The sequence below is a fragment of the Azolla caroliniana genome, unplaced genomic scaffold (assembly GCF_043228905.1).
Source record: "Azolla caroliniana isolate FFs.n. ecotype wild unplaced genomic scaffold, voAzoCaro1.0.p SCAF_15, whole genome shotgun sequence".
Classification (NCBI taxonomy): Eukaryota; Viridiplantae; Streptophyta; class Polypodiopsida; order Salviniales; family Salviniaceae; genus Azolla; species Azolla caroliniana.
This window is the reverse complement of record NW_028230450.1, coordinates 19,406,533-19,431,225: the sequence shown is the minus strand read 5'-3', so window position 1 is coordinate 19,431,225 and position 24,693 is coordinate 19,406,533. Positions and strand designations below refer to the sequence as shown.

The window sequence follows — 24,693 nt, the reverse complement described above, 5'->3', positions numbered from 1 at the left end:
TGGTCCCACTAACGTTAAGTTGGTCTTTCTATGAGCTAAGTTGGTCACACTAAAGCTATGTTCATTGTGTAAGCTGAGTTGGTTCCAAAGTATCTCAAGTAAATATCGTTTGACTGTTACGAATGTATAATATGAAGAATAATTGTTGTTTTTCATACTCGAAGAATTATTGTTGGTACCATATATGCATAGATGGAAACTATTGAAAACAATAATATTTTGAGGTGACTTATTATGGCAATCCTAATGGGTCTCAAATCAACCTTGTAGTGCAATTATAACAATAACTCTTTGAACATGATGGTAATGTGTGGATACATTTGAGTTTTTTTTAGCTTTCATATATCACACAACTACATTTTGCACATCTCTCATATTTAGTCTAAATCAACATTGTGTTGATATTCAACAAAAACATGGACTTTCCATGTACATGATTACACATATTGTTCGTACAAAAACCATTCCCTAACAAGCAGTTTTTCTTTGATAAATTCATTACAATTGATCAAGTTCTTGTTCAATGAAACATAGAAATGTCTTTTTTGGTAATTAGTATTGGCGTCAATCAATCATTCCATGTTGAGGAATTTCATAGTCAAGTGGTGCACATTGCATATCTAAATGGATTCAGGTTGTGACATTAAGTAGGATTTGTTGTTGGGCCTTGGAACATCAAGTGTGTCATTCATTAATGAAAGCCCCCATTGTCTATAGCTTTTCTGATCTTCACATTCTTTTGAATTGACATGTTTAAATATATTGTGTGCCCCCAAGTGAGGGAAAAGATGTTATTAACCTCTCTATTTTGACTGGAATGGTCTCTTGATTACATCGTGCTATATCCCCTATGTGGATTTGCATATTTAGGTAAAACCCCTTTGTCAGTATACTTAAGAGTGCTTGAATACATATTTATCAATTATTTCATTATTATTAGGATTCTTGTTTCTATTATCTATTTTCATATTCCTAGGAGATTATGCACACAACGTTGGTTTGCACCTTGTTATAAAATTGTGTTTTATTTGCCTTCATATGATACACAAATGTGAAGTTACATATTTTAATCTAGGCTATAAGATGGGCTAATTTTTACATGTTAAAGAGGTTAAGGATATACGCTAGATCACTAAGAAAGTGACTTTCACCAGAAAAATGTAGCCTCCATCCTTTGCTCCGAGCAAAGGACAATATGACAAAGTTTCTCATGTGATGAAGGATGTAAATGTATAATTTATGAGCCTTCATATCGACAAATGCATCCCGGATATGGATTTGCATAGAAATTCTCTTCAGACTTTGGTGAATCACCTTTGCGCCGCAACTCAGGCGCTCCCACTCTCTTGTCATGCAACAATCGCACTTTAATTTCAAACATTGTCCATGTCATGTTTCCATGTTCAAGACTATCCACAAGCTTCACCAAACCTTTCCTGGAAAAAGTTTTGAATGATTCAAGATGATGCAAATTAAACAAGATTGTTGTTGATGTTCATGCACAAGTAACATAAACCTTGGACTCAATAGACAAAATGATATTTGGTGAGCCCTTCATAGTTAGTAGGCTAAAGATTGCATAACTACTGACCTTTGAGAATAATGTCTAACATACATATATATAGAAGCTATAGCAATTCTTATTGTATGCATGGCCAAGGGTTAAATACATATTTTATGTGTGCGCATGTGTATATGAAATTTTATATAGATGCATGTGTTTATGAGTACACACACTAGAGACTGAGAGAGAGGGAGACCAACCTATGAGGGCTTATTGTCTTCAAGTGTCCAAGAAACCTTCGGTGCCCTTGGAGGGCACGTGCCATGTTGCCATCGAATGTGTGGATAAACACATTACTGTGTAGGGCTAAATAGTAATCAAGTGCTGCTAATCGGTTGTGAAACTGGGCGAAGGGTGCAAGCTCCGACGTTGTCGCCAAATCAACATGAGTGAAGAGGTACGGGAACTCTGTGCGCAATGGAGCAAGGGTCGCATGACCCCCAAAGGTGGGCCCTGCCACAATGTAGATACGTGTGGTATGCCTCTCATAACCAAGGGCCTTGAGGAGAAGTGCTGCCTCATGTGGTGTTAACGGGCAACCACCTTCTAACCGTCTCTTTTCTCCATCAATATCTTTCTCTTTCCAATGCGGGACTCCTTGTCTCATCTCACGCAACTCCGATACAGCCGCATCAATCAAGCCATGTGAACACCCGGTAAATGCCAACATGTCTTTCTCATACCTGTTCACATGTCACACAAACATCTCATACATCATTATTTTGTCCATCTTTTGCAATATTTAACTTCACTTTTAATCAATGAATTTTGTAAGACTTGTGGCATATTTTGTACACCATTAGTTCTCATTATGGGTTCTCACATCATATGTGTTGTTTCCAAGTACACAATAGTAATGCCAAATCTTACACAACAAGAAACAGTTGATTAATATATTTATTTAAATTCATGCTTCATTGTCAAATCTTAAAGTGATTTAGCCATTTTAAGTGGAATTTGACCGAACTCATGTATTATTGGCCATTGTATTAAAGGATGAAAGGTGTTCCTACGCTTGTATTTAGTTGTTTGTGATAAAGCTCTTTTCATGACAATCCTTATTGTGTGGTGAAGGAAAATTTTAGTCTCATTTTTGTGGTCCATACTGAGATAATGCCAGGTTGAGATGTTTTTCTTGACGTCCTTGTGCACATATTTGTACATGAAAAGTGTAGACGTGATGGGTATGGGTAAGATGAATGAAGAGAAAGGTGGCACATGGAAAGACATAAGGGATCATGAGTGAAGTGGGGAGGGGAGATGTCTATAAAGTGTAAGTGACACACAAGATGAGATTATATCTCATGGTGTTGTGGCTTGCCTCATCTAATGTGGAGTTCACACTGTGTGGCATGAAACTAGAGCTAGCAACAAGATACCAAACTCTTTCAAATAATTTCACCGTCACTTTTTAGCACTAAATCCACCGACACACACTTCCACAACATTAAAAACATTGTTGTACTGTATCAAATGCACAAGTGCATCGAATTACATTGGAAATGTCTCAATTGAAAATAGAGAAAATGTTATAAATAACTCTTTGGTGTACATACTATTGATTGTAGCCCCGCAATAGTGTTCATAACATGAAAACTACCTTTGGCCAAACTGAAGACAAAGTATGGCGTATTTTTTATTGACCTTAATAAATGCCGAAAAAGTGGGGTGCACCACTTAAGGTAGTAAAGCAAATGTTTAACTAAATTTTGAGACAACCTAATTGGATTACCACGCAACAATTCGACGTAATTACAATAATGTACTTAGGTCAAACTAATTGTAGTGCAAGCTAATTGCTTTGAGCCCCAACCTTAACTACACAATTCAATTTTACTTTTTTTGCTTTTAATAGGGACTCGGCTTAAGAAAAGAAGACATTTCCATCTTTGCCTAGGGATCATTTTTGTAGTATGAAAAATACGAGGGAATTCTCGATATTACCCCCCATATATGGAGGATATTTAATATATTTTCCTTAATATGATAACATATCCCGCACAATCCTTACACTGTGTCATAGTAATTCATTGGCGTTGAAATTCGTCGATGTTTGTTTACTGAATAGTGCTACATCAATATGATAATATACGCGTAACTTAAAAATGGTAACAAGTGCAATAATTCCCACCAAGAATTTTATGAGCATACTTGGTTCGTATGTGTTTTTAAGACTTTTTCAATAGTTCCCTTGCATCACAATTCTTTTGGACTCTCTAATGTTTATATTATTAATGATAATGTGTAGCATTTATGTATAGACATGTGAGAATGGTTGGCATATACCTCAAATTTTAGTTAACCTATAACTTTTACCTAGAAAATCATTTGGCATACCTCAAGTGTAGTGCAATATATTGTTGGTTACCCAACTTCATTCTATCCACAAGTTTAGCACCGAGGTCTTCGATGGATTTTGTGAATTTTAGAGCATTGTAGCATGCATGGCAACGAAGCCGTTGTACAGAAGCAGGGACATCATTATTCGCTAGACGAGAGTCGGTGTGAGAAAAGTGAACAACACCACGTTCCTTTAGAATTGGTAGAATTTGCTTCTTGTAATAAGAGCTCTATGTGAATAAGAAGAACAAAAAAAAACGAAGCATTTATAAGTCCCATGTCTCTCTTAGTCATACGATATTTACATGAAAATTATCCTAAATAGTTTATATTACTTTGTGACAATCCATGTTATTGAAGTCTTACCTTGGACCAAGACACGGGTGCTTTCCGTGTAGGTTCTTGTGTCACCAATGCCTCAGGCAAATTTTCAACCACTGGCACATATTGCTCCAATGCGGTTATAAAATGTTTTACATCAAAAATGTCTTTAAATTCACTGGAAGAAGCCAACATAAATCATTCAACGTTAGAATACATCTCAAAGCAAGCTCTATTGTTTCTGCAAACTGCAACGAAGTATTATGATAGCATCCTGTGGTACATCTTTTGTGAAAATTACTTCCTCGTACCTTGTATCTTCCCAAAATGAATTGTGATCTAATCGAGGTATCACAAATGTGGCGTTGATGATCATCGCAATGGCAACCATGTCACAAATCTGTTAAAAGTGCAATGGGTGATATTAGTGAGAGATATTATATTGATGTTTTAAGTGTAGTTTTAATAAAAAATTTGAATGGAATATAATGTGCATTAAATTACTTACCCCATTTCGCATTTGGTTCAAACCACCATTTGCACTCACAACAAGATACCCATTAGTCTCGTTGGGTGACCCTACATGTATGTAGACTTTTGAGGTTACTTTTAAGTTTATACTCAACAATTAAAATATATATGTTATTGTGTATAAAGGGTTAGTAGTCATTGACGGTCTTTCGCAACGAAAAATGGTTAGGTAATGCCCTTAGCATGGAAATGTACACATGTATGAAACATGAGAATTGTCACATCAGCAGGCACTTTGTCCAATCAAGAGATGGTGTCACAAACATATTCTTCTCACATCAATGTGAACATTGATAACTATATGGCATCAATGTGACCATTGGTAGCTATCAAACCGTGAATTGATGAGGTGACATGTGACTTAGAAAAGTGCATCAGAATTAATAAAATTCCCACTTTAAGTCTACTACGTAAATAGTTATACATATTATACATGTCAACAATCCGACATACAAAGCTATCAAATGTAGTCTATAAGATGGGTATAGTAATTATAAAATCAATGGTGTCCATGTGCTATATAATAATGGGCATCAAACACAATGGATTTCTCAAAAGAGTCTATTAACAACAAGTACAAGCATCATCTTAAATCCTAAATTGAAACTTTTGTCTTAACTGTGGGTGTGACAATGGAACCTGAAACAACAATGAAGTTTCCCATCTAATCAATGTTGCTATTGTTGGTGGTTCTATTGTTACAGCCAAAAACCCACGGTCACTTGGAGCTCAAACCAACAAGTGTTGATCGTAATAAATAAATATTCTTGTTGGCGTTAATTTAGACATCTTATTGGGGGATTAAAAGTTTGGTACTACAAATAAGATTCTTTATGATGCATCTTAATGGGGGAATCAAATTAGGACATTTGCATGATGATTCACATTGATTACTTAAGAGCAACTTTATTCATGGTTTATTCTTCGCCAACACTCTTCATAAAGACTCTTATTGATTGATCTAGGACATCGTTTATGACATTGCAATATTTACTTTTTTTCGTATATCACTTGTAAACAACAATGGAGAGCCTCATAATGGTTGATTAGGACATCGTAAAAAGGAAACTAAAACGGGTGAAGCAATGCTCGTAAGGGCTTGACAAGGCACCCTCTGTCTAGAAATCAGTCATGAACTTTAGAAAGGTCATGCTACCCAAATATAAAGGAAAACAACAATGGAGAGCCTCATAATGGTTGATTAGGACATCGTAAAAAGGAAACTAAAACGGGTGAAGCAATGCTCATAAGGGTTTGACAAGGCACCCTCCGTCTAGAAATCAGTCATGAACTTTAGAAAGGTCATGCTACCCAAATATAAAGGAAAAATCCAGGAGGGGAGAAAAACGAAACTACCCGAAACGTGTCAAGTATTCACCAGAATACACACATACATATTTCAAAGTCACACACCAAGAGGATAAACATAAAAACAATAAAAACAATAAGTATAAAAATATCGGAACTTACTTTGACGAGGACGGAGAGTAGGAGTAGTACTACTACATGGGCGATATTTCACGTTATTATGGGCGGGAGAAGGCGAAGAAGGATTGGACATAGTGTGAAAGCGCCCATCTTCGTCCTCTTCAAGTGTCCGCTCAGCATCATCCCAACTTGAGCTCTTTGTCCTAGTGTGAACATGCCCATCTCTCTCTCCCATCAATGTCCGCGCATTATCATCCAAATGTGAGCTCCTCGTCCTAGTTTGATCATGATGCCCATCTCCCACCTCAAATGTCCGCACATTATCATCCAAACTTGAGCTCCTCGTCTTAGTGTGAACGTGATGCCCATCTCCAACCTCAAATGTCCGCACATTATCATCCAAACTTGAGCTCTTCATCCTAGTGTGAACGCGATGCCCATCTCCCTCCTCAAATGTCCGCCAATCACCATCCCCAACCGAGCTCCTAGTGGGAGTGCGAAACGGACCATTTCTATCCTCAATTGTCCGCCCATCATCCCTAGTGGGAGTGCGAAATGGTTCATTTGGGCCCTCAAATGTCCGCCCATTATCATCATGAGCACCACCACCATCACTCTCATCCCAACCCGAGCTCACCCTACTTGTCGTAGTGCGAACACGACGCGCATTTCCCGCTAACTTCTCGAATGTCCGCCTACCATCATCCCAGTCTGACTTCCTCCTACTTGTCCTAGTGTGAACACGTCCATATACCCTCTCCTTCTCCTTCTCCTCCTCAAATGGGCGCTCATCCCGGCCACCGCCGCCGCCCATCCCTCGTGCATAATTGATCTCTAACCTCTGCAGCACAAAATCCTGTACACAAACCAACCAGAACAGAGAAATGTATGTGTGAATGTATGTATATATGTATGTATGGATGGATGGATGGATGGATGTAAACCAACCAGAACAGAGAAATGTATGTGTGAATGTATGTATGGATGGATGGATGGATGTTATGTATGTATGCAATGTTTGTATGTATGTATCTATGATTGATTGATTGATTGATTGATTCTAATCACATATATTGCGAGAATTGATCGCAAATTCATGCGAAGATTTGATCGGAATTCCGGCACATGATTCACTATTTGATTAGTTTCTCATACCATCGAAGTAGCAGTTGTCGTAGTCATCGATGATCCCGGCAACTCTTTATCTTGGTCTTCGATGAACACGAACTCGGAGCCAATGCAGCTGGTCATGAAGTAGACCATGATCATGCTCAAGCCGAAGAACAGGAAACACATGGAATTCCTCAAGAAACCGAGGCGCGACGGCTTCTTGTTGGGATCGTTACGGGCGGCCGGAGATCCGGGTTTGATTAGGAGGCCATCAAGCAAGCAAAGATAATCGGCCGCCCCGATCATGTCGTGATTGGGGCGGTTATCGTTGTCGGAATCATCGTGGATGCGAACAAGGTTCGGATTATTGGGGGCGGCGAGATCATTGGCAATGGATCTCCTGGACTTGCTCATACCCAACAATCAAATGGGCGAACCAACCAACCAATTGCTAAATGATTAGAATTTGATTGAATTGAATTGAATTGAATTGAATTGAGTTAAGAGTGTGAATGGATACTATGCAAGGGCTGTTGAGTGGATGAATGTCTTCTCATAAAAGTGGCTTGTTCATGGACAAAAAAAATAGTGGGCTTGGGTTGGTTTCTTCGTTTGTGTTTTTTTGGAGACTCTTTTGGGTTCCTCCACTAAAGAATGTGTAGAGTTGGTAGTGTAGGGTGTCCAATGGACTTCCCCCCACCGTCCTTTTTACACTTGTCCGGACACAACCCTTCGTTTCACACCTGTCCAACTCCCAAGCCTCCCATGGCCTTTTAACTCCTACTCTTCATACTCTTTTGGATTTCTCTCTTCTTCTTCTTCTTCTTCTTCTTCTTCTTTTTTGTTTTGGTTTCATCATTATCATCACAAACAAAAACCAACACACAGAAATGAAAAGGGTAGTTTTGTAGGTAGTTTAGATCTCCACAAATGTTTGTTCCAACCTCTTTCTATATCTATCGATCCCACCACGATAAATATATACATATCTGCAACTAAACAATGTAAAAAAATAAAAACCTTATGTCACTCTTTGATCTCGATATCTCCATGTGTATCCATACGTAACTATACACGTGCATCATACTCCTCTAATTATCTTTGTCACCCCACTCCCTCGTATGTCTTCCTGCTTGCCTTGAGTGCATATATGTTCGTCTACACATCTATGTGCGTGTAGATATCACATGCCTTTATTTTGCGTATCGTGCTTTTTCCGCTACTCCTGCAACTGTTTCCTCCTGCTTTTCTAGCAAAAGCATGAAATGATGGTGGAAACACATTGACTCCCTTTGACATTGTCTCTAAATTAACACTCTTATGTTATTATTATATGTGTAGCTTTTTTGTTCATTGAAACAAATGTTTTGGTTTTAGATCCTACAACTTTGACAAATAAAAGGCACTTTCCATTGTCGAGTTGCATCATAAGTTCCACATGATGGATCTTATCAAGATATGGCGATGCTTAACTACCTAAAAGCAGTGGAAAACATGTCCAGCATCTCATGACTTTACAAGGCTTCCACAAATCCAATATATTGTACTTGTACCACATTTTGGGACATGTTTATCGAGACACCAAGTTGACTTTAGCTCATTTTCACTAGCTTGTGATTTCATCCATTTGCAAATCCAATGCGTTGTATTTTTATCACATTATACGACTTCTTCATCCCGACTTCTACTCGTTTTCTTGAATATGTATCCCTCCCCATTTCCAAATTAAAGCATGTTAATGTTGAAGTTAACTTATATCAATGGACGTGTTTTTGTCCTCAATATTTATGAATGAACTAGTATTATGTATATATATAAATACATACATACACTAGCTCATTCATAAATATATATGCACATATCACGATGTGAGAATATGTTGTAACTTGTAGGTTACAAGAAAATTGGCCGCATGCATTATATTACATTAAATATAACTAAACATGAGATGTGTAAAAGACTTATAGGATTTTCAGCAAGTTGTTTACATTTCCAATAGACTAAAAGCTATTTTAATTCTTTTAAATTAACCTTCGCTAACAAGAAAACTCAGGTATTTCACCATCCAAACAAACACACTCTCAAGATATCCAACATTCAAAAACAATAAATGCTCAACACGTTCATCTATACCAATTCAAAGACTTTGTCTTGCCCATGGAGTGTATAACCCAATGTGATGTTAATGGTATCAAGGATTTTTTGAGTTAGGAGATCAACTTAGATATCCTCATCTGCAACCTTTAGCAAAATCAAGTTTTGCTAACACACAATCTCTTTAGAGAATAAGAGTTGGAACGTTTATGTCATTCATATTATTTTATTAAATACAATTATAGACGAGGAGGTAATCAGACAAGTTAATGTCAACCTTGCTAGAGTAGACACAAGATTGTGCATTTGACCTCCAAGGAAGTTTATCCTGCAAATGTGTTGTAAGTCAAAAGAATAGATTGCAAACATGAAGCGTACATTAAATGTATCTTATCACATTATGTGTAAAGACTTCTAAGATTTTGGATGAGTAATTTACATTTCTTGTTATTTTAATTCTTTTGAATTTGCATTTGCTAATAAGAAAAATGAAGTATCTCACCCATCCAAACGATCACACTTTCAAGATATCCAACATTCAAAAACAATAAATCTCAACATGTTCATCTATACCAATTCAAAGACTTTGTCACTTGTAGACTTTACTACCCAACATGATGTCTATGATATCAAGGATTTATCGAGCTAGAACTAGAGACTGGCAACCCAATTGGATTCGGGAGATCAACTTAGATATCCTCCTCTACAATGCAATGTTCAAGTTTTGGTAATGAACAATCTCTTTAGAAAACAAAAGTTAGAGCTTTTAAGCCATTATATTATTTAATCAAATACAATCACAAATTATGAACTAATCGAACAAGCTAATGTCAATCGTGCTAGTGTAGAGATAGGTTTTTATGTTTGACCTCTAAGGAACACCCCCCCCCCCCCCAAGCAAGTTGAAGATTTACATCCTTTGTGTTCACGCAAATGTATATAGATGTAGAAGGCATTGATCCCAAGTATTGCAAACACAAGAAAGCAACGATAAGAAGACAAAACAATTATTGCATGATGCAATTGCCTCATGTTTGTGAAGAAGAGATCAACAAAACTTGTGCCAATTGAAAATGGCTCTCTCCAATGAAGACAAAACCGTATTTTTTTAATGGAATGGTGGTGATCTAGTTATAGCTTGTACATGCAACTTTCGAAAGTTTTTATGATTATTTAATAGAATTCGTGAATGTATTTGTGAACATTGTATAGTAGATTCATAAGACATGCATTTAGGAAATGTAATTAAGCTTTGTCTAAAGTTGTTGCCAAGAAACCAAATTGAATGAAACTTATCCATGAGAAGTGTGCATTTGTGGTACATTCAATAACCTTGCCAAGGCATATTGTGTCAAAAGAAGGAATTCTCATTGCAGCAAAAAAATAAAGGCCATCATGATGGAAACACAAGTGAATGCCAAGTAGACAAGTTTCTAGGAATCATAAAATGGCACTACAATAGGAAGAGTTTATTCATCCTACCTCTTGTATAACAAGACAAAAATGATAATCTATGTAGTGATTATGCAACTAGAAGAATCTTTGGACTAATGAATCACCTCAAACATGCTTGTCTATTACTAGTAGTATGTGTGAAAAACACAACTATTTTCTTGAAAACTACCTATGTGGAAAATTAAAAGACTCAAAAAACGAAGAACATATTGTGGGACTGTAACTCGCTCTTATGTATCTATATATGTCCTCTCAACAACAATAGTAAAATATTGGCCTAATGAGGTTCTGTTAACGTGCATGCATGCATGCTTCTATATGATAAGACATGACAATATTCAAATAAACAAGTGCTTACGGCTGATGGTTTGGATGCTCGTACAAAACCATAGGGTGCAAGACCATAGGGCAAATTCTAGGTTTCAATATTGATAAGGCAAACCATCGTAATCTATGGAGTTGCCGTTGCATCATGCATTATGTCCCAACGCTATCATTAATCATAGTTTTCATCATTGGCCTTGTGTTCACGTTCAGTTGAAAGCTCAACATTGTCAACTCACTTGGCCCTCGTATGATCAAAGTAAGTAAATATTGTGATGGATTCTTGCTTGGCACCATTGGACTAATCCCTCCTAATGTGTATGTTTATGAGCAATACCTTATTATAAATGGGAAACCTCAATGTGAAGTAAAAATCCCACAAAACACTACCAACTTTTAGTGTTCAAGAGCACTCAAAGTAAGTAAATAGTGGAATGGATTCTTGCTTGGAACCATTGGACTAATACGTGTGTGTGTGTGTGTGTGTGTGTGTGTGTGTGTGTGTGTGTGTGTGCGTGTACGTGTGTGTGTGCATGTGTGTGTGTGTCTGCGCATGCATGAGTGCGTGTGTGTGTGTTAGCAAAACCTTGTTACAAGTGGGAAACCTCACTGTGAGTAAAAATCCCACAAAATTCTACAAACTTTCAGTGTTCAAGAGTACTCAAAGTGACCAAAATCTGAGCCAATGGAAAAAACTAGCATCCTCTTGCTCGTGGTTGGTATCTTTCTTGGGAGCTCATTGGTACGTTTGTTGGAGATGTCCCCAATGGAGATAATGGAGGTCCTTTTCTAAGTGGGATTGGAGTGTGCTATGGTGATGGCTATCAAATGAAGAGGACACGTGTTCGTTCACTATGATCGTGTTGACGGTGATGTTAATCATGAGCTTGATCAACCCATTCCATCAAGTCACTAACTTGACGTTGGTCAACGTCCTCTTCTTGCACCACAGTAAAGTCTACGCTGAAAAAAGGGAATGCTCCATCCATTCATGCTGAGATCCTCCCAATGCAATTGCCCAAACTACGAGAACCACTATTATATCCATCTCTTCTTCAACTTGGGTTTTCACAACTAGATTTCCTAAGTATTTATACCAATCATAGTATACTTGTATTTATACCCATTGTAGTACACTTGTCATTATCACACGCATCTATAGAAGGATCTAAATTAATTCAACATTGAATTCATAGACATACTCGAATAAGCAAAAGCACCAAATCTGAATAGGAACTAGATCAATAAGGTGTCAATATAGTTTCAGCATCCAAATATGCAATTAATGATCAAAGGAAGTTAGGGAATTACATAACACATATTCAAAGGATCACATGTAGGATCCCACAAGGGAAGATATAACTTTATTTTGATTTGTAATTTTTATTTGTGTAAGTCTTGTTTATTCAGTTTTTTTATTGCCTCTTTATTTGTTTTATTTATTTACATGATGTCTCATTATTTATTTATTGGGATATATTTTGTTTAATTTACAAAGGTGAATGGACCTTACCACGCAAGTGCCTTAGTTTCTAAGGTAAGTTTGTTATCAGCATACTAAGAGTGATGCATTCACCTGCATTTCCTATCCTGATTCTTCATCATCTATTCTTAATTAAGGATTTGGCTAACTCATTTACAACAATACTAACGTTATTGTGCCCACAATCCACAACCCAAGTACGAGGAATAGCTTGAGGTGAGGTTTATCACTTAACAAGAAAAATGTATTATAGTATATGCTCATGTGCTTTTTGCAAACCAAGATTATTTTTCGCTTACCTTTGGCACATTTTAGTGACGTCTTTATGCCAAAACATACTAGAGGACAGATGTTTGTTCATGGATACTTATGGAAACAAGTCCCCCACCTTTCCATTTTATATATATATATATATATATATATAATATGTTTGAAGCTCTTTCAATAACCCAATCTAATGAAAATGAATGAACGTTCTCACTTCGGTCATGATCCATCAAACACATGAGTGATACCATTCGCCATGTGCCCGTATTTCAATCTCATCATTTCAACATTCTCAGCATCTTTTTGCATACCAGCCGCCCTGAAAATATCGGCCATAAGGATATAAGCCGCAGCATAGCTACTATCTAGTTGTACCACTTGATCAAAAGCCAATCCCCCGAGCTTCACATTCCCCCATTTCCTACACCCACTCAATAGTGTAAGCCAAACTGCAGGATAATCTGAAGATGGCATTACTTTTATCACCGAGATTGCCTCGTCAAAGTGGCCAGCACATCCAAGAACCAAAAGCATGCAAGTATGGTGCTCTAACTTTGGAGCAATACCATATTTTTTTGTCATATTGGCAAAGACTGTTTGTGCCTCATCCAATAATCCTCGGTGGCTACATGCACTTAAAACACATAGGCAAGTAACCTCATCCGGAGAAAGGCCCTCACTCTGCATACATTCAATACAATCCAATGCTTCCTGACCCCATCCTTTTTGTGAATAACCAGAAATAAGTGCATTCCATGTTATCACATCCCGCGAGGGAAGCTCGTCAAGCACGTTTCTTGCTTTTGCTAGCTCACCACATTTGGCATACATATCAACCAATGCATTACCGAGCATTATATCATCCTTCAATAAGCATCTATTCACAATCTCTTCATGGATTTGTTTGCCCTTGTTTATAGCTCCCATGCTAGCACATGCATTAAGTATGGAAATGAAAGTGACTGCATCTGGATCAATGAACTCATTTCTCATGCACTCAAAACAATTCAATGCTTCTTGGCATCGACCTTGTTGGGCATAAGCACAAATTAGTGCATTCCAACAAACTATATCCCGAATAGGAAGGCCTTGGAGTATCTTTTCAGCATCAGTGGGTGCCCCACATTTGGCATACATATCCACTAAAGCAGTACCAATCACAATATCATTCTCCATCAAGCCCCTGGTTACAATATCATCATGTATTTGTTTGCCTTTATCTATATCTCCTGTGTTAGCACAAGCATTCAAAATACAAATACATGTGATGGGATCCAGAGAGAAGCCCTCCCTTTGCATTTGTTCAAAACAATTCAGGGCTACATTATATTGCCCCTGTTGAACATGACCTGAAATTAATGCACACCATGATACTACACTACGAACAGGAAGCTCTTCAAGGAGTTCATGTGCTTTTGAAAGCATGCCACATTTGGCAAACATATCCACAAGTGCATTTCCAAGGCCAATATCCTTTTCCAGTAATCCTTTACCCACAATCTTCTCATGAATTTGCTTGCCCTTGTCTATAGCCCCTGTGCTCCCACAAGACTTCAAGATGCAAGTGAAAGTTACTTCATCAGGAGAGAGTCCATCACTTTGCATCTTTTCAAATGATTCTAGTGCCTCGTGGTCTCGCCTGTGTTGCACATATCCTGAAATTAAAGCATTCCAAGAGACTATATCTCGAGCTGGAAGCTCTAAAAGAACCTCATGTGCTTTAGTGAGCAAACCACATTTTGCATACATATCCACCAAAGTATTTCCAAGCATAATGTCTTTCTCCAACAAGCCCATACTCACAATCTTGTCGTGGATTTGTTTGCCTTTGTCTATAGCCCCTATACTCCCACAGGACCGGAGGATACAAATGAAGGTAACTGAATCTGGAGAGACCCCTTCACTTTGCATCCTTTCAAGACAGTTCAATGCTTCATGATCATGTCCCTCTTGGGCATACCCTGTCACTAATGCATTCCAACAGACTACATTTCTCGAAGTGAGATTTTCAAGCACTCGTTGTGCTTTCGAAAGCATGCCACATTTAGCATACATATTCACCAAAGAAGTCCCAAGCACAGCCTCCTTCTCTAGAAAGCCCCCACCCACAATTTGTTCATGGATTCGTTTGCCTTTCTCTATAGATCGCACAATACCACAAGCCTTTAATATGCAAATGAATGTTACTGGATCAGGGGAGAGACTCTCACATTGTATTCGGTCAAAACACTTTAGTGCTTCATCACCTTGCCCTTCATCGGTATACCCTGCAATTAGAGCATTCCAAGAAACTATGTCTCGAAGAGTAAGCTCTCTGAGCACTTGATGCGCTCTTGTGATCACACCACATTTTGCATACATATCCACCAATGCATTTCCAATCACAATATCTTTTTGTAAGAGGTCTCTACTCATGATTTCATCATGAATTCTCTTGCCCTTTTCAATAGCACCAATGCTACCACATGCCTTCAAAATACAAGTGAAAGTGACAAGATCTGGGTAGAACCTCTCACTTAACATGCATTCAAAGCACATTATTGCATCATGGGCTTGCCCTTGTTGGGAATATCCTGCAATCAAAGCATTCCAAGACACTACATTTCGAATGGGAAGCTCTTTAAGCACCTGATAAGCCTTTGAAAGCAAACCACTTTTCGCATACATATCCACCAAAGCAGTACCAAGCACAACATCCTTCTCTAGAAGGTCCCTACTAACAATTTCATCATGAATTTGTTTGCCCTTCTGAATAGCTCCAATTTGACCACAAGCTTTCAAGATGCAAATGAAAGTAACTGCATCTGGTGAGACACCCTCACTTTGCATCATTTCAAAACAATTTAGTGCTTCATGGCCTTGCCCCTTTTGTACATACCCTGTTATTAGTGCATTCCAAGACACAGAATCACGAATTGGAATCTCTTCAAGCACATGTTGTGCTTTTACAAGCATACCACATTTGGCATACATACTAATTAAGGTACTAGCCAAATAAGGGTTCTTTGTAATCAAATCCTTTCTCATTATATCTGCATGTAATCTCATACCTTTGTAAATATCCTTATTCTTGACACAATCCTTGAGTAAGGGAAGATATCTTGCATCTTCCTTGAGATGGTTTTGCTTTAGTCCATGTCGCAATAGCACAAACTCTCTCCTTCTCAATTCTTCACAAATCCAAGAGGGACTGTGGCATCTATCCATGCTCAAAGAATCATTAGCCATCTTGTGTGTAATTTCTGGCAATCTGAAGCCATTCTATGTCAAAACAACGAAAAAGGTCCTCATTTCTTTCTTTTTTTTCTTTTTCCATTAAAGTAGTATATATATTAAAAAACGCAAGGATACAAAAACCCGAACATCTTTATGGCAAGGTAAACTCTCTACCATATTATAAGATTAAGTGACCTAAAGGTAACTACTGTGTGGGCAAGGTGCCCACAGGTCTCAGTTGCAAGATTTATCAAATCAATTTTCCTTTCAGCATATGAACCTATTTATGTACCTTCATGGAGACCATCAAACAAGAGCCCTTTCTCATACTTGTACCATACAACCCAATACTCAAGGGAAGGATGAGAGCGAGGAACCCTTTGTGTGCAAATGACCAGCTTACAAGCACATTAAAGAGATACATGCCACAATCATCACAACGTACACCACCATTCAACGGATGATGGAGAAGGCTGACCTGGTCATTTTATCTGAGGCTTGCAAGAGCTTCAAAAGCATGGGGATTCAGCACTTATTTTAGCAGACAGAGTCACCATTGAGCAACCAGAATAGTGCCAATGATAATGGAGACCAAGAGTGAATGAACAGTAATGCAAATGGGCCATAGCAGCACATGGAGATTCTTGCTCACCATGTCCAATCTGTTTGTGGACAACAGACAGGATAGATCCTTATAATTGAACAATCCTCGCAGTGTCCTTTCTGGTTCTACCGCAGCTCAGGACTATCCAACCAAAAGAACCCTTGAGGCCTCTATTCGACGTTAGCAGATGGAGTCACCATTGAGCAACTGGAATAGTGCCAATGATAATGGAAACCAAGAGTGAATGAACAGTAATGCAAATGGGCCATAGCAGCACACAGAGATTCTTGCTCACCATGTCCAATCTGTTTGTGGACACCAGACACGATTGATCCTTATAATTGAACAAGCCTCGCAGTGTCCTTTCCGGTTCCACAGCAGATTGGGACTATCCAACCGAAAGAACCCTCTTGAGACCTCTATTCAACGTGCAATCAATGAACTTTGTTATAGCCTCACTCCATCACACCAACCAACATCAGATGCCATATCCCTTCATCACAACTCATCCCATTCATAGTACCATCTCAAAATCATTATCAACTGGATAGCCATCTCACGCATTAATATCATTATCATGGAACTTACAAAACCTAGAGTTTTACTATCACATCAGCTAGATATTGAGGTATGCAGATATGCAGATATGCAAAAATACATCTAGAAGAAGGAATTGCCTCTTTAATCAAGGCAATGTGTCATTAGGGAGTGAAATATGAAGAACATTATGTTTGTCACTATATTATTTTTTATGAAATAAAAGGGAGATAGCATTGCCTCTTTATTCTTTATGTGAGGCTTTGGCCCACTACACAGGGTAATGGAATATGAGAACCAACATTGATTGGGGCTTTTCTCGCTAGAACTCCAGAGACACATGGAAAAGTTGTTGTGGGACGAAAAAACAGCCACACGAGCTCATCAACAAAGAATAATCACAACTTTCTTTAGCCCCATCACTCGTGCTACAAGTCAATTAAGGGCTACACAAATGGGCTCCCAACCACAACATAACATAAGGGGTTACAATAAATCGGGCAATAGCAATTTTCCATGCACGTAGGTCCTGGCCTAATGGACCACTATCTCACCATCCTTGTCATCAACAAATAAAGACCATTATCCGCCACTATTGCAAGTGCTTCTCTTGCTTCGGAGACCTCTCTATTCTGGATTGAACTATGCTAGAGATCATTCGAAGACAAAAATTACAATATATTTAACTTGAGAATGTTACATGTACTGATAACAAGATTCTTTCGTCACTTTTTATCAGATTTACTTTCTTTTTTTTACTTTAGCAACATTTATTTTGGTTTGTGGTTCTCAATGACAAGAGAACACTTAAGGTGTAATCTCTTGTTTGGCCTTATAAACCATTTTGGCCTCTTACAAGACATTAATATTTCTTTCGTTCTTCTCTCTCTCCCTCTCTCTCAGACACACACACATTCCCGAATATACATATATAGGGGTAAACTAGGGAAATAACCAATTCTTCTTTATTTACTGAAATTCTCCTAAGTTTTTACTATTCCTGAAAATGCCCTTGGTTGACCTCCTCTCAAGCAATCTATGACCTATTTAAACAATTATAAGGTAAATTCATCACCTTTTTCATAAAAAGAATGTGCATTTGAGCAATCATATGATCAATTTGGCCGCTTCTTTTCTCTCTTTCAAGGGTTCCCTTGCATCTGGATAAATAACAAAAATTTACATTGGGGGAACTAAAGATAAAAGTGCAGGTATTTCAGACCTGTTCCCATATGGATGCATATCAAATGCATGGATCTCGAGACTTGAATCTTAATGTTACAAAGCACAAACTTTACCACTAAACCTATCAAGCTTAATCCCTCGCTTTCTCTCTCGTGTATTATTCTCTTCACTTCGCTTTTCTTTTACTCTGACTCTGACGCTGACGCTGACTCTTACCTCATACGCAAAAAGATTTTTAGAGTGGATAAAGTTCTCACCTTCATACCACAATTTTCTCCGTAGTATAATTGGGAAGGATCTTTGAAGACATCCTTCCACACCATATGCATCCTTTGATGGAGAACATCAGATTTGCAGTGTTTGTCCATGGCAAGCTTGATTTTCTCGCAAAAAGAGGAATCTTCTCGTTCATGGAATGGCCGAGGGCTTCAATTTCTTCGCGCTACTTCGCATCTTCTTCGCTCTGATTTGCTTGAAACAGAGGAAGCAGAGGAGGAATGATTTCCGGGGCAGCCAAAGTTTGTTGATATTTACGAGAATACCCCTCACATTTTCATAAAGCAGAGGAGGTTTTGGGTTTGTTGATATTTACTAGAATACCCCTCACATTTTCAAGAAAGCAAGAGGAGGTTTTGGGTTTGTTGATATTTACTAGAATACCCCTCACATTTTCAGAAAGCAAAAGGAGGTTTTGGGTTATGTTTTAGATATCATGGGAACTCTCTTAAATTCTTCAAAAACATTTGCAAGGAGATCTCATCATTATTGGACTCATAACGTTTCTGAAGACCCTAGGAACTCTCCTCGTAAATCCTTCCAGAAAACATTTGAAGCTTTGCTTTGAAGATCTCACCGTAACGACATAACCATTGTTTTGGATGTGGGTATATGCTCTCTAGTTGATTTTGATGTCAGGTTTTTTTTTTTTGAAGTCTTTGAAACTCGGCACAAATTTCAATCGATTTGAGTCGGGCCATTGCTGGAGTCAGGTTACTACTGCCTTGAGTCGGTCGGGCTATTGCTTTGAGCCGGTCAGGCTACTGCAATGAGAGTTGGGCTACCAAAGTTGTATTTTATAATGGCACACATTTTTTAGATAAAGATATGACGGTGCAAATCACACACACGCCCTCGGAAACGTGCTTTGCATCGCTCATGGCCACGATTCCCTTGCCAAGCATCATTATGAGTTGGTAGCAAATAGACATGAGTGTACATACATACATATATACATACATTCATTCATTCATGCATACATCCCTAAGAAACATACATGACGTATAGCAAATGTGCCTCCGTCTCCTTTTTTTCTAAAACCATTGTTGGTTTTTGTAAACGATTACTTGCGGAAGCGTTAGAAAACAGAGAAAGCAGAGAATACACAGAGTACACAGGAGAGACAGAGAGAGCAGAACGTAAAAGCTATATTCAAAACAATATAAACACTCTCTGTTCTTACAACTATGCTCAGTAGCACTATTTATACAAGTCCTCGTGGGACAGACAAAAGTACCGCGTACTTCAATGCTCACACGAGCATCTGACACTTACTACGAGACTATAACTGCCTAGTAGTCTAAACTAATACTAGGCTTCCGGTTACCGATTGGATCCGGTAAACCGGCTCCCCAACTCACCGGCTCCGTTGCTTGTCGGCTCCGTTGCTCATCGACTTACCGATCTGTCTCACACACCGGCTCAGGCTTATCCAGCCGATCCGGCTCCAGTTGAGCTTGCTGCTCAACACTCCCCCTCAAGCTCAACTTGAGGTTGGATCCTAGTGTCAGCCTCTGTGGCAATCAGTTCTTCCAACCGACTTCTCCTGGCGTCGCTCCGCCTTGCTCGCGCTCCTCGTCCGGTCCGGTCCCGTTTGTCATGACCCTTTTGGTTCTGCGCTCCTCGACCTTCTCGATCGGCATGTTTGCTCAATAGGCCCCTCTCAACTCCTTCGTTGTTATGACTCTAGCGCTTGCCGATCCGTCGGTTCCTCTGCGATGGCATCAACTTCCGTTGCATCCGTGTCTGCTTGGCCTCTAGTTGATTCGGTTCATCCGGATCCGTCTGTTGATCTGAATCGGCTGTCTCCAATTCGTTCCAGCTCTTTTCCGAATCGGTCACTCCTGACTCATTCCAGCTCTTGTCCGAGTCGGTATCCTCCGACTCGTCTTTCGGTTTAAGGCCCTTCACCACATCAGACCACGTCCGGGTCTTGGCCTTGCTTCCATCCTCAACTTCTTCAGCCGGTTCACCGAAGTCGAATTCTTCATTCGACTCCGTATCTCGGTCACTGTCGTCGTGATGATAATGATTAACTCCACATAGTATGCACTTTTCTTCCTACGTGCACACTTCTTCTTTCCGGTTGGCTCAGTCCTCCTTGACCTTGCCACCACTGCCGCTCATTCCGACTTGTTCGGACGTGCCGACTTTCTTCGTCGACTCGGCTTCTTTTTCCTCCTTGTCTCCCCCTCTTCCGGTTCTTCCCTTATTGGTGTCGGCAACAGTTTCTTTGCCTTTGCCCGTTCCGGCGGTGTCTTTGCCCCTTCTTCCCCCCCTCAAGTGCGGCACGTCGAGATGCCGAACACCAAGCATGTCGGTAAAGTTCTGCAACTTGTCCGATCCGAGCGGCTTGGTGAAGATGTCAGCAATTTGCCGATCTGTGTGAACATACTGTAGTTCAACTTCACTGCTCAGGACCTGCTCACGCACAAAGTGATAATGCACTTCTATGTGCTTCATGCGAGCATGGAACACAAGGTTCTTGGCGAGCTGCATGCTGCTGATGTTATCACAATAAATCGGGATCGGGGTCGGTACCTCGATCCGCAAGTCTCGATGCAGTCGCCGAAGCCAAATGGCTTCGCAGGTGGCAACGATCGCGCCCCGGTACTCAGCCTCAGTGCTTGACAGAGCCACTGTTGGTTGCTTTTTGTTACTCCATGCAACAGTTGCGCTCCCAAGGGAAAACATAAAACCGGAAGTGGATCTGCGATCCGACGCATCACCGGCCCAGTCGGCATTCGTGTAACCGACTAGCTATTCAGTTATACCTCGCCAGTATAACAGTCCCCGGTCCTTCGTGCCGCTTACATATCGCAGTATCCGTTGTGCTCACTGAAGGTGCTCCACTGTCGGCTTCTGCATGAATTGACTTATCATTCCGACCAGATAGCTGATGTCAGGTCGCGTGATAGTCAAGTAAATAAGGCTTCCGACAATTTGTCAGAATTGTTTCTCGTTGTAGGCCGGTCTGGAGTTGGGACGAAGCTTCTGGCTCCGGTCCAAGGGTGTGGAGACAGGTCGACATTCTGTCATGCCGAACTTGTACAACATATTCAAGACGTAATGTCATTGTGAGAGCAATATGTCGTCGGGGGTTTAGATCACCTCGATCCCAAGAAAATAATGAAGGTCCCCCGGGTCCTTCATCTCAAATGCGTCCGACAACTGGGACTTGACGCGGTTGACTTCTGGAAGACCCGATCCGATGATGACTAAATCATCAGGATACATACTGGACCGGTTGAGCCTTGCCGAATGAACAACGAAGAGTCGGACTTGGAGGCCACAAACCCCATCTTACGCAACTGGTGCGTGATCTTCGCATTCCAAGCTTGAGAGGCTTGCTTTAGGCCGTACAACGACTTCTTCAGCCGGCATACCGCCGACTTGTTCATCTCCGATTGAAAACCGGGGGGTTGAGTCATAAAGACTTCTTCTTCAAGATCACCATGAAGAAACACATTCTTCACATCCATCTGGTGAAGATGCCACCCCCTTGTTGCAGCAACCGCCAGCACCACACGAACCCTCGTCATCTTTGCTACTGAAGTGAAGGTCTCGTCGTAGTTGATTCTGTGGTTCTACGCGTATCCCTTCGCCACTAACCGGGCCTTGTACCGGTTAACTGAACCATCGGCGTTGTACTTTACCTTGTACACCCACTTGCATTCGATCGGTTTACAGTGACGGGGAGGGTCAACTAGGTCCCATGTCTCGTTGACATCAAGTGCCCGCATTTCTTCCTCCATAGCGGCATGCCAATTTGCGTCCTTTGCCGCTTCTGTGTAGCTCTCCGGCTCACGCACTTCCACCACCTTAGGCATGTACGCATAGTGATGCGCCATGTACTCATTGTACCCGTACCGCTTGATGGGATCCTTCTGGCGGGTGGACCGGCGTAACTCACCATTACCCGGTTTAAGGCCCTTCTTGGCCGGTTCGATCTTCGTTGCTGAAATCCGCCTTTCTCCTTGCCGGAGTCAGATGCACACCGATCCGACTCATCGTTGCCGGTTTCGAATTCCGACATCTTTTTCTTCCCTTTCTCTTTGCGCGTGAACCATCTCCTCGGTTCCTTGCGCGGGGAGAGCACGGTAGAGTCTCCAATACTCGCCAGTTCCTCATCGGACTGGTCAGATTGACTCAGTCTCTAGTTCGGCCTGCTCAACCGAAACGATTCCGGACTCTCATCTTGAGTCCACGCTTCATCATCATCTACCTGAGCCGGTTCATGCTCACTAGCCTCATCCTCCGGCATCGGGTCGGATTCGGAAGTCGAAGTCGGTAAAGAGTACCACGATGCTGATTCATCGAACTCGACATCTCGACTAACTCGGACCTTCTTTGTCCGGGGGACTAGGATGCATTTTTTCGATTTTGCATCCAGCTTCCTCCGCTTCTCATCCAGTACATGCACATATGCAATGCTACCGAAGATCTTAAGGTGTCTCAAATTCGGCTTGTGCCCGAAATACAGCTCGTGAGCTGACACCTTGTCACCGATCCAATTCTGGATGTAGACAACCGTTCAGACTGCCTTCGCCCAGTAGAATTTGGGCATGCTCTTCTCCTCCAGCATTGCCCTTGCCGCATCAATAAGCGACCAGTTCTTCCTTTCGGCAACACCGTTCTGTTGCGGTGTGTATCTGCAGCTGAACTCTCGCCGAATTCCCTTTTGCTGCAGATAACTGTTGAATTGGCCGGAAAAGTATTATTTTCTACCATCCGATCGCAGGCATTTGATCTTCCTCTCTGATTCTCGTTCCACCATGCTTTGGAGACTCCGAAAACACTCGAAGACTTCACTCTTCCGCTCAATGAGGTAGATCCATGTGTGTCGGTCCCCACACATCCGAATGGATAAGGTTGAGCTTGTTACGGCTCCGGTTACGTTCGGTAGGGAATGGAAGCCGGTGTTGCTTCTCGAGTTGGCAGGCTTCACATACTTGGGCCTTACGACCGCTGAACTTCGGCAAGCCGAAAACAACTTGTTTCGTTTGCAGGTCTTGAAGCCTCCGGTAATTGACGTGGCCTATCCACTTGTGCCACAGGTCGATGTCTGATTCAACCTTTTGTCCTTTTGCAAACAGAGCAGTGCCGACGTCATTGGTGTCAAGGATAAACATCGTCCCGTCTGTACGCCATTGCGCAATAATCTGGCCCTCTTCCTCGATGAAGCACCCGAGGTGCGTATACGTGCTACATCCCTTGGTTGACGATCTGTCTGACCGACACCAGGTTCTTCGTGATTGTCGGAACGTGTAATACGTTCATCAGCTTCCCCTTCTGTCCGACGTAGCTCAAAGGGACTTCTCCAACGTGCACGATTGGGTGAGGATTGTCATCTCCGGTTTCGACTACTCCTAGTTGATCTAGTTTCTCCAAAAAGGAGAACCACCCTTTGTGGCTCGTCATGTGGTTCGACGTACCGGAATCAACATACCACACTTCCTCCGATTTGGAAGTGGTCTTCTTCATCGAGTTCGCCTCGTGCTTCATCACCAAGGCTGGCCCGTTACCGTTCTTGGATCCTCTCGATCCCTTCGCATAGTGCGAGCTTTGCCGGCCATCCTTGCTGTATCCGGATTTGTCCGAATTGGCGCGTTTTCTCCAACACTTGCTTTCTCTATGGCCCTTTTTGCCACAATACCAACATTCCGTTGCAATCTTCTCTTGTTGTTTTCCGGTGCCGCCATGACTCCCCCTGCTCCCGGAGGGTTCAAAACTACCGTCGGCACGTTCTCTGTGCCTTTGTTCTTGGTCTTGCCGGCCGCCTCCATTGCGTGCCGACCCGCCTCGTCCACCACGCCCACGGGACCGATCCGCTTCTGTGTACAACATCCGGTTGTCAATAGGTGCGCTAGTTGACGCACCGGCGTGGTTCTCCTCTACAAGGAGCATCGATTGTAAGTCGAAAAATGACAGCGTATTCTCCCTTGTACATACCGCCGT

At 40.8% G+C, this 24,693-nt stretch overlaps 2 protein-coding genes across 5 annotated transcripts; both read right to left on the bottom strand.

Annotated features, from left to right (window-relative positions):
• Positions 1 to 1,013: 1,013 nt before the first annotated feature.
• Positions 1,014 to 7,447, bottom strand: LOC147854980 (O-fucosyltransferase 19-like). Its single transcript, XM_087331002.1, has 8 exons — positions 7,340 to 7,447; positions 6,227 to 7,040; positions 4,734 to 4,804; positions 4,537 to 4,625; positions 4,271 to 4,403; positions 3,902 to 4,134; positions 1,765 to 2,247; positions 1,014 to 1,436 (listed from the first exon to the last, which is right to left on the bottom strand). The coding sequence occupies exons 1-8, from the start codon at positions 7,445 to 7,447 to the stop codon at positions 1,238 to 1,240; spliced, it is 2,130 nt and encodes a 709-aa protein (XP_087187128.1). The 3' UTR covers positions 1,014 to 1,237.
• A 5,406-nt stretch (positions 7,448 to 12,853) lies between these two features.
• Positions 12,854 to 18,910, bottom strand: LOC147854979 (pentatricopeptide repeat-containing protein At5g27110-like). 4 transcript variants are annotated; one of them, XM_087331398.1, is made up of 2 exons: positions 18,717 to 18,910; positions 12,854 to 16,178 (listed from the first exon to the last, which is right to left on the bottom strand). In XM_087331398.1, exons 1-2 carry the CDS (start codon positions 18,825 to 18,827, stop codon positions 13,137 to 13,139), a joined length of 3,153 nt encoding a protein of 1,050 aa, XP_087187524.1. In that variant the 5' UTR covers positions 18,828 to 18,910; the 3' UTR covers positions 12,854 to 13,136. The 4 variants fall into 4 exon arrangements, with proteins under 4 accessions (XP_087187524.1, XP_087187525.1, XP_087187527.1 ...); XM_087331399.1 differs by having other exon boundaries at positions 12,854 to 16,905; positions 17,155 to 18,852; XM_087331401.1 differs by having other exon boundaries at positions 12,854 to 16,167; positions 18,717 to 18,851.
• Between the last annotated feature and the right edge of the window lie 5,783 nt (positions 18,911 to 24,693).

What these genes read in the sequence shown, in the direction of transcription:
- LOC147854979 (XM_087331398.1), bottom strand. Translation starts at nt 18,827, where the DNA reads ATGGACAAACACTGCAAATCTGATGTTCTCCATCAAAGGATGCATATG. An exon ending in GAGAAAATTGTGGTATGAAG is followed by an intron (nt 16,179 to 18,716) that starts GTGAGAACTTTA and finishes GTTTTGACATAG; the next exon opens with AATGGCTTCAGATTGCCAGA.
- LOC147854980 (XM_087331002.1), bottom strand. Translation starts at nt 7,447, where the DNA reads ATGGTCTACTTCATGACCAGCTGCATTGGCTCCGAGTTCGTGTTCATC. An exon ending in TGAACCAAATGCGAAATGGG is followed by an intron (nt 4,626 to 4,733) that starts GTAAGTAATTTA and finishes CACTTTTAACAG; the next exon opens with ATTTGTGACATGGTTGCCAT. An exon ending in TCATTTTGGGAAGATACAAG is followed by an intron (nt 4,404 to 4,536) that starts GTACGAGGAAGT and finishes GGCTTCTTCCAG; the next exon opens with TGAATTTAAAGACATTTTTG.